This window comes from Moschus berezovskii, chromosome 27 (assembly GCF_049115385.1).
Source record: "Moschus berezovskii isolate FMDL1 chromosome 27, NW_MosBer_1.0, whole genome shotgun sequence".
NCBI lineage: Eukaryota > Metazoa > Chordata > Mammalia > Artiodactyla > Moschidae > Moschus > Moschus berezovskii.
Genome location: NC_142486.1, coordinates 22,520,375 through 22,531,214, shown reverse-complemented (window position 1 = coordinate 22,531,214; position 10,840 = coordinate 22,520,375). Strand labels below are relative to the sequence as shown.

At 38.9% G+C, this 10,840-nt stretch overlaps 1 protein-coding gene across 1 annotated transcript in view; it reads left to right on the top strand.

Moving 5' to 3' along the window:
* Nucleotides 1–10,840, top strand: part of LOC129545010 (phospholipid-transporting ATPase ABCA3-like) — a 241,795-nt gene that overhangs the window by 214,751 nt on the left and 16,204 nt on the right. The window contains exons 26-28 of the mRNA XM_088833045.1: nt 354–541; nt 1,025–1,195; nt 1,597–1,787. Of these exons, the coding sequence (XP_088689171.1) occupies nt 354–541; nt 1,025–1,195; nt 1,597–1,787 (550 nt within the window). The remainder of the gene's footprint in view (nt 1–353; nt 542–1,024; nt 1,196–1,596; nt 1,788–10,840) is intronic.

Here is a 10,840-nt window from a genome sequence, read left to right as displayed (position 1 = left end):
TGCAACGAGTTGACTCACTGGAAAAGACTCTGATGCTAGGAGGGATTGGGGGCAGGAGGAGAAGGGGACGACAGAGAATGAGATGGCTGAATGGCATCACCGACTCGATGGAGGTGAGTTTGAGTGAACTCCGGGAGTTGGTGATGGACAGGGAGGCCTGGCATGCTGTGATTCATGGGGTTGCAAAGAGTTGGACACAACTGAGTGACTGAACTGAACTGAACTGATGGGTATCACATCTTCTTGCTAGCATGGGCTAGAAACTTCAGGTTTTCTCTCTCATCCGTGTTACTGTATGTTCAGTGGAACAGTCAACTTAGGTTTATTGCTTATGAATCACCCTCTTGATTCAGATTAGGTCAAGAATTGGCTATTGTCCTCAATCTGACCCCATGCTGAGCCACATGACAGGTCGGGAAGTGCTGATCATGTACGCCAGGCTGCGCGGTGTTCCTGAGCCAGACATCGGCATGTATGTGGAAACCTTTTTGCTTTCAATGCACATGGAAACCCATGCTGACAAGCTGGTCTGCACATACAGGTGAGACATTATGCTGCTTATTTATTAAGCTGCCTACTGCCCATCTGTATTTCTGCTGTGTAGAATGAATGCCTGTAAACTCAACCTGACAACTCTGTCACATAGAAGCAATGACTGTGACATAGCCTTACTTCCTGTCAGGGTTCGGATATCAGAAATAAGGCAGATCACATTTGTATGAAGTTAACCTTTTGCAGCGACTGAACTGAACTGAACTGAACCTTTTGCAGACATGATCTGTAGCCTTTGCATTTCAAAAAGAACACATTCATTCCTGTATCCCTATGGTTTATTTATCTCCTCAAAACAAAAATATTTTACCAATAATGATGCTAAAAAGCATATCCCCCCCAAAAGTAATTTCAATGAAAATGAGTTGATGTATACACAGCACTGTGGATACATGAGCTAATTCTGTTGAATTAACCATAACCTTATTTCTTCTTTCTCCTCCACTTTCTCTCTCCTTCTTTGACAATAAAGTGGAGGAAACAAACGTAAATTGAATACTGTTATTGCCCTAATGGGAAAGTCCTCAGTTGTTTTCCTGGATGAACCATCTACTGGCATGGACCCAGTAGCCAGACGCCATATGTGGGACACAGTTACATGGATATGTAATACTGGCAAAGCTATCGTCATATCTTCCCACAGGTATGACCCATTAGGAGACTTGGGTGAGAGTCAGAAGTGTATAAGAGAGAATTAGTTTGAGTCAGGGATATGTCAGTGAACTTGTCTAAGTATGTGAAGACATAAGAAGGACTGTGAGCAAATGCTGATTCCTGGGTAAAATCTAGAATACTCAGTTAAGTTCTGAAATCCAGACTTGGTAGAAGGTAGGAAGTCAGGGAAGTGTTTCTCTTGTGAATTTAGAAATCAGCTGCTTCGAATTTTTAAATCTCCTCTTTCCAAATATGGTCTTAGTAATGATCACTTGCAATATAAAGCCTTCTTACTATAAGTATTACCTTATAATCATAGCTCTGTTTTGAAATATAAAGTTTTGCTTCTGAGAGGGGTCTCTTCATCCATATTATCCTTTGTGCCTCTAGCATGGAAGAATGTGAAGCCCTTTGTACCAGGCTGGCCATCATGGTAAAGGGGAAGTTCAAGTGCCTAGGCAGCCCACATCACCTCAAGAACAAGTTTGGTAATATATATACTCTGACAGCAAAGATTAACACTGATGATAATAAAGATAAACTAGAGAAGTTCAAAGAATTCATTGAGACAAATTTTCCAGGTAATGTAGATAGGGCTTACTTGTGAAAATTGTTTTAAGTCACATATGTTGTTCTGCTGCATGTACTTAATAACTTTTTTCCATAAGTAATTGATGTTTATTGAGCTATTATATTAGGCTCCTTTAGAAATAATTTTTCTATGAATTTATCCCTGATTATGCTAAGAAGCTTTCTCAAAATAGCAGAGGTTCTCACCAGTCTCTTGTAGGAATTATCCAGTAAGATACATCCATTCAAGTTTATTCATTTAGAGTTAAATTATTGAAGTTAAGGCTCTATTTTTAATCCTTGATAATTTTTAAGGTTTCCCTTCTCTTTGAGCATCTTTCCTCTGCCATTCCCTGATTACTGAATCAGGCAATGCTTATGAAATGCAAATCCCCTTTTCTTCTTTCAAGGAAATGATCTGGATGATTGACAAAAATTTTATTCAGCCTTTGTGTGCTAATTTCAGCAAGTGCCTCTCTGTGCCCACAATAAACAAATTTACAGCCAGCTTCTATTTATTTGTACTCTCACTACTTTATCTGTAGTCTTTAACTTGAATGATCACTCTATCAACAGTGTGGTAGCCAGATGGTTAGGATGCATGTCTAAAAGCATAACAATGATAAAGCAATAAATGGTATTGCCCTGCACTAAGAAAGTGACAGTAAGCATGGAGAGGAAGAAATCATAGGAAATGGATATATATATATATAAAGAGAGAGAGGAGAAGGCAATGGCAATCCACTCCAGTACTCTTGCCTGGAAAATCCCATGAGTGGAGGAGCCTGGTAGGCTGCAGTCCATGGGGTCGCTAAAAGTCAGACACGACTGAGCAACTTCACTTTCACTTTTCACTTTCATGCATTGGAGAAGGAAACGGCAACCCACTCCAATATTCTTGCCTAGAGAATCCTGTGGATAGGGGAGCCTGGTGGGCTGCTGTCCATAGGGTCGCACAGAGTCAGACACGACTGAAGCAACTTAGCAGCAGCATATATATATATATATATAGAGAGAGAGAGAGAGAGAAAGAAAGAAAGAGGCAGGTGGGGTGGGGGGAATGATCAGTTAGAGAGGAAGAACCATAATGTAGGAAAGATCATTAATTTAGTATTAATTATATTAGAATATTCTAATAAATATGTCCATCAGGCCAGCTGGATATTCATTTAGCCATTCATTCATATGGAAAGATTTGTGGAGCACTTTTTGTTTGCAGTGTTGAAGATAATTAACCACACAGAAGCATACATATATATATACTATGAGCCATTCCAATATCCTATTTAACTTGAAGGTGAGAGAGGACACAAAAAACTGAGGCCAAACTTCTCTTAAAGGAGGTGATGAACACAATAGCTTGGATGTGAAACTACAAATGGAAAGTTACTGAACTGGCAATCTTTCCCCATGCTATCCTTGAGCAAATTAGCTATTTCAAATAAAACTTCCTCATTTAAAGATAGTAAAATAGAAAGGATGGTCCCTTTATGTCTGGGACCTATGCATAAAGATTATCCAGAAAAGGAAAAAAGAAAGAACTATATCATATGAAAGGCAACTTAAATATACATTTCAGCTTAAAATTATCTCTAGGAATTAGAAGATTATTTCAATTAAATGCTTCCCTTTAGTGGCAAAGAATTTAAGACATCATTCATTTTTTAAAAGGTCACAGAGAAAATAGTTCCTGTTTCTACAGCATGACAGATTATTCTCTCAGAAATGTACCACTATTAAAATAAAAATACATATTGGAAAACATAAAGTAAATATGCTTTTAATTATTTGCTTAGACTGAGAAAAAAGGGAGAAAAAAAATTCAAAGAACCAAAACAGAACAGAAAAAAATTATCAAGCTAAAACCTGATAGAGACAATAATAAAATGCAAAAATTGGTTTTCCCTGAAACAAATTAACTTTGGACCCACTACAGTGTGAGAAGCTTAATCTAAGATTCCCACTAGGCAAGGACCCTCAAAAATGAACAAATGCTTTAGTTGCCAGCCCAGAATGTAAGAAAGTTAAAAACTGACATTCTGTCCTAATAACAAGTAAAAAGCTGAACAAACTGAAAAATCAACAAATCTTCTAGGATCTGAAAAAGAAGTAAGGGCAAACCACTGCAGCCAATATTGGACAAATAGGCAAATACAGGGAATCACAGATTACCAGATCAGAGAATGTCTAGCAGAAACTCCAAGGGCAACCAGTGCCAAGGTGGGAAAACCTGAATTGCAATTGAATTGCTGAAAGCACTGTGTCGACACCTCTAAAGGGTAACCACTTCAGAGAGTCCAGTTATGGAGGTTTCCTACATATTGTGATATTTACCTCCAGGATCTTGACAAGGTTCTAGGGTATTATCAGAGCCTAAATGACAGAGAATGAGATGGCTGGATGGCATCACCGACTCGATGGACATGAGTCTGAGTGAACTCCGGGAGTTAGTGATGGACAGGGAGGCCTGGCGTACTGTGATTCATGGGGTCACAAAGAGTCGGACACGACTGAGCGACTGAACTGAACTGAACTGAAATGACCTCAGAGAGTTCCAGCCAACTCTTAGCCATTGTGCGCCACAAAGGAGAGGAGAAAGAACTGATAAACACTTGTAAAGTTCACAGTCCAGAGGCATGGGCTCACTGAATTGGGATATACACAGCCTATAGCACACTTCCTATCCCCAACAACTTGTCACCAGATTTGCTGTTGCTGTTTAATCACTAAGTTGTGTCCAATTCTTTGCAAACCCGTGGACTACAGCTTGCCATACTTCTCTGTCTATGGGATTCCCCACGCAAGAATACTGGAGTGGATTGCCATTTCCTTCTCCAGGGCATCTTCCTGACCCCAGGATAGAACCCATGTTCTTTGGCATGCAGATTTTTTACCACTCAGCCATCAGGGAAGCCCTCATCACCACATTACAAAAGGCCTATTTATAGCCATCCTCCTTCCCAGGAAGTCTGGCTATCAAAAAATAAATAAATAAATTACAAAGCACACAAAGAAAGCAGAAAACACAATTTGAAGACATAGAGCAATGTTAGACCCAGATATGACAAGGATGTTTGAATTGTCAGCCCTGTAATTGAAAACAACTATAATTAATATACCAAGGGCTATATGGACAAAGTAGACAGCATTCAGGAACAAATAAGCAATGTAGGCAGACAAGTGGAAATCCTGAGAAAGGACCAAGAAGAAATGCTAGAGATCAAAAATCTAACAGAAATGAAGAATGCCTTTGATGGATTTCAGTAGACTGGACACAGCTGAGGAAAGAACCACTGAGCTAGAGGACAAAACGTGGTCCACTGTAGAGGGAAAGGGCAAACCACTTCAGTATTCTTGCCTTGAGAACTCCATGAACAGTATGAAAAGGCAAAATGATAGGACACTGAAAGATGAACTCCCCAGGCTGGTAGGTGCCCAATATGCTCATGGAGATCAGTGGAGAAATAACTCCAGAAAGAATGAAGACATGAAGCCAAAGCAAAAACAACACCCAGTTGTGGATGTGACTGGTGATGGAAGTAAAGTCCAATGCTGTAACAAGCAATATTGCATAGGAACCTGGAATGTTAGGTCCATGAATCAAGGTAAATTGGAAGTGGTCAAACAGGAGATGGCAAGAATGAACATTGATATTTTAGGGATCAGTGAACTAAAATGGACTGGAATGGGTGAATTTAACTCAGATGACCATTATATCTACTACTGTGGGCAAGAATCCCTTAGAAGAAATGAAATAGCCCTCATAGTCAACAAAAGAGTCCCAAATGCAGTACTTGGATGCAATCTCAAAAATTACAGAATGATCTGTTTGTTTCCAAGGCAAACCATTCAATATCACAGTAATTGAACTCTATACCCTGGTCAATAATGCTGAAGAAGCTGAAGTTGAACGGTTCTATGAAGACCTACAAGACCTTCTAGAACTAACACTCAAAAAAGGTGTCCTTTTCATTTTAGGGGACTGGAATGCAAAAGTAGGAAGTCAAGAAATACCTGGAGTAACAGGCAAATTTGGCCTTGGAGTACACAATGAAGCAGGGCAAAGGCTAACAGAGTTTGGCCAAGAGAACGCACTGGTCATAGCAAACACTCTCTTCAACAACACAAGAGAAGACTCTACACATGGACATCACCAGATGGTCAATACCAAAATCAGATTGATTATATTCTTTGCAGTCAAAGATGGAGAAGCTCTATACAGTCAGCAAAAACAATACTGGGAGCTGACTGTGGCTCAGATCATGAACTCCTTATTGCCAAATTCAGACTTAAATTGAAGAAAGTAGGGAAAAACCACTAGACCATTCATGTATGACCTAAATCAAATCCCTTATGATTATACAGTGGAAGTGACAAATAGATTCAACGGATTAGATCTGATACACAGAGTGCCTGAAGAACTATGGATGAGGTTCATGACATTGTACAGGAGGCAGTGATCAAGACCATCCCCAAAAAAAGAATGCAAAAAGGCAAAATGATTGTCTGAGGAGGCCTTACAAATAGCTGAGAAGAGAAGCAAAAGGCAAAGAAGAAAAGGAAAGATATACCCATTGGAATGCAGAGTTTCAAAGACTAGCAAGGAAAGATAAAGCCTTCCTCAATGATCAATGCAAAGAAATAAAGGAAAACAATCGATTGGGAAAGACTAGAGATCACTTCAAGAAAATTAGAGATACCAAGGGAACATTTCATGAAAAAATGGGCACAATAAAGGACAGAAATGGTATGAAACTAACAGAAGCAGAAGATATTAAGAAGAGGTGGCAATAATACACAGAAGAACTATATAAAAAAAGATCTTCATGACCCAGATAATCATGGTGCTGTGATCACTCATCTAGAGCCAGACATCCTGGAATGTGAAGTCAAGTGGGCCTTAGAGAGCATCACTACGAACAAAGCTAGTGGAGGTGATGGAATTCCAGTTGAACTATTTCAAATCCTGAAGATGATGCTGTGAGAGTGCTGCACTCAATATGCCAGCAAATTTGGGAAACTCAGCAGTGGCCACAGAACTGGAAAAGGTCAGTTTTCATTCCAATCCCAAAGAAAAGCAATGCCAAAGAATGTTCAAACTACCACACAGTTGTACTCATCTCACACACAGCAGAGTAATGCTCAAAATTCTCCAAGCCAGGCTTCAACAGTAGTGAACTGAGAACTTCCAGATGTTCAGGTTGGATTTAGAAAAGGCAGAGGAACCAGACATGAAATTGCTAACATCCACTGAATCATCGAAAAAGCAAGAGAGTTCCAGAAAACATCTACTTCTGCTTTATTGACTATGCCAAAGCCTTTGACTGTGTGGATCACAACAAACTGTGGAAAATTCTGAAAGAGATGGGAATACCAGACCACCTGACCTGCCTCCTGAGAAATCTGTACGCAGATCAAGAAGCAACAGTTAGAACTGGACATCGAACAACAGATTGGTTCCAAATTGTGAAAGAAGTACGTCAAGGCTATATCTTGTCACCCTGCTTATTTAACTTGTATGCAGAGTACATCATAAGAAATGTTGTACTGGATGAAGCACAAGCTGGAATCAAGACTACCAGAAGAAATATCAATAACCTCAGATATGCAGACAACACCACCCTTATGGCAGAAAGTGAAGAAGAACTGAAGAGCCTCTTGATGAAAGTGAAAGAGGAGAGTGAAAAAGTTGGCTTAAAGCTCAACATTCAGAAAAATAAGATCATGGCATCTGGTCCCATCACTTCATGGGAAATAGATGGGGAAACAATGGAAACAGTGACAGACTTTATTTTGGGGGGCTCCAAAATCACTACAGATGCTGACTGCAGCCATGAAATTAAAAGATGCTTGCTCCTTGGAAGAAAAGTTATGACCAACCTAGACAGCATATTAAAAAGCAGAGACATTACTTTGCCAACAAAGGTCCATCTACTCAAAGCTATGGTTTTTCCAGTAGTCATGTATGGATGTGAGAGTTGGACTACAAAGAAAACTGAGCACCAAAGAATTGATGCTTTTGAACTGTGGTGTTGGAGAAGACTCTTGAAAGTCACTTGGACAGCAAGGAGATCCAACCAGTCCATCCTAAAGGAAACCAATCCTAAATATTCATTGGAAGAACTGATGCTGAAGCTGAAACTCCAATACTTTGGAAGTTTGACTCAACTGAAAAGACCCTGATGCTGGGAAAGATTGAAGGTGGGAGAAGGGGATGACAGAGGATGAGATGGTTGGATGGCATCACCAACTCAATGGACATAAGTCTGAGTAAGCTCTGGGAGTTGGTGATGGACAGGGAAGCCTGGCATGCTGCAGTCCACGGGGTTGCAAAGAGTCAGACATGACTGAGCGACTGAACTGAGAGGACATATCAATAGAACACACGAATACAAAAAACACAGAAAACAAAGACTGGTGTGGGAGGTAAAATATCCAAAGACTGTAGGACAGTTACAAAAAGTGTAACATATACAACATGTTGGGCATACCAGATAAAAGAGAAAGAGGAAGAAAAAAATATTTGAAACAATGACTGAGAATCTCCTCCAAATTAATGTTAACACCAACCACAAATCCAGGAAGCTCAGAGAATACCAATAGGATAAATGCCAAAAATAAGTAAGTAACTATGCTTAGGGATATCATTTTTCAACTTCATAAAATCAGAGAAAAAATCTTGAAAGAAGCCAGAGGAAAAAGACACCTTAAGATATAGAGAAATAAACAATCACATCCAACTTCTCCTCATGCGAGCAAGAAAAGAATAGAATGAAATATATTAAGTGTTGAGAGAATAAAACCACCAACTTAGAATTCTGTACCCAAATGAATTACTCTTCAATGTGAAGGAGAAATAAAGACCGTCAGGAAAAAAAATTGAGGAGATTTCTTGCCAGTAGACCTGCTTTGTGAGATATGTTAGAAGAAATTCTTTAAAGAGTAGGAAAATGATGCAGGTATAAACTTAAATCTATGTAACTAAAGAAAGGCACCAAAGAAAGAACAAGTGAAGATAAAAGTTAAAACTTTTATTTTTCTTATTTTTAATCAACCTAACATTCAAAAGTTTATTTAAAATAATAATGTCATTAAAATGACAAAATAGCATTTTCTACTGTCTTCCCAACAAACGATACCAAGTTTGACAGTTACCTACATGAAAGAGTGCCTCTGTAGAAGTCAGAGAGTCCAGCAGAGAAGTTCCAGTATACCAATGAGTACAAAAATCCAAGATTAACCTCACATTGATGAGGGTAAGAGGAACAGTTTTATTTTACCAGTGTCACTTCAATCACAAAATGGCACAGCTCAGTGCCAAAAGGAAACTTCTTGGTCTACAGTTTCTTCCATGAGGGAAACTAAGAGCATTTACGTGAACACCTGGCTTCCCAAGTTGTGTGGAATAGTGCCAAAAAAAAACCAAACATTTATTTCTTGCCCCATTCAGAGCACTGAATATGCCACATGACTGGGTATAGGAACAAACTGACAGAATAGCAGCCAGGGGTCTCAGATGGTATCAAGGTGATTTAGATCTTACAAACCACTTGTCAACCTTATCAGAGAGACAACCCATGAGTTTCTGGGGACGCCACATCTTCAGGCCCCTCCCAATAGCATAGAAATACCAATGCTCCACGCACCTCACCTACACACAACCCACATTCTATGGCTGACTATTCGTGTACAACTCAAGAGTGTTAAGAGTAAGCCTCTGAAGACAGCTGGTAGGCCAGCTGTCTGTCTGACAGAAAGGTGGCCCAAATCTTCAGTATGGGTGAAAGCACACAAACTTGAGCATCAAACTATCACTCCATAGAAAGCGGATAGCACACTGTCATTACCCAGCCTGGCATAGCAAGATTGACAGAAGGCATTGAGTTTTAAGAATTCACCTCAAAGAGGGAACAAGAAGTTTGAAAAAAGCATACTCATAGAAAATATCTGAGAAAATCTCAGTCTTCCTAAATGGGTTGATGGGAGGCATTTCCCCCCTGAAGGCAGTTAGAAAAGAATGAAGATGGTGGCTGTTCCTTCAAATATAAGGTCTGAAGTTAAAAACTTATTCTATGCAACTGGAGATATTATGTTCTAAGATTTCAAGCTATACTACAAAGCTACAGTAGTCAAAACAGTATAGAACTGACACAAAAACACATAGATCAGTAGGACAGAATAGAAAGCCCAGAAATGAAACCAAACTTATGTGGGAAATTAATTTATGACATAGGAGCAAGAATAGACCATGAGGGAAAGACAGCATCTTCAACAAACAGTGTTGGGAAAACTAGACAGCTAAGTGCAAAAGAATCAAGCTAGACTACATTCTCACACCATATACAAAAAAATATAATCAATATGGATTAAAGACAAATATAAGACTAGAAACAATAAAACTTATAGAAGAAAATATAGACAGTACATTCTTGACATCAGTCTTAGCAATATTTGGGGGGATTTAGTCTTCTCAGGCAAGGAAAACAAAAGCAAAAATAACAAATAGGACTATATCAAACTAAAAAGCATTTGCTCAGCAAAGAAAATGATCAAAAAACCAAAAAGTTTGCCTACTGAATGGGAAAAAATATTTGTCAACAAGGTGTTATTATCCAATATATACAAAGAACTCATACAACACATCAAAAAAACCCAAAACAACTTAGTTAAAAAATGGCAAAGGACCACAGTAGACTTTTTTTTCAAAGAAGAAATACAGATGGTTAGGGTTAGGGTTAGATGGCCAACAGGGATATGAAAAGAAGTTCAACATCACTAATCATAAAGAAAATACAAACCAAAATGGCAATGAGCTATCACTTCACACCTGTCAAAATGACTGTTATCCAAAAGACAACAAATAACAAGTGTTGGTGAGGATGTGAAGAAAAGGGAACTCTTATGCTCTGTTTATAGAGATGTAAATCGGTACAGCCACTATGGAAAACAGTACTGAGATTCCTCAAAAACTTAAAAATAGAATTATCATATAATCCAGCAATTCCACCACTGGGTAATTATCCTAAGAAAACAAAATACTGATTTGAACAGATATATGCACCAC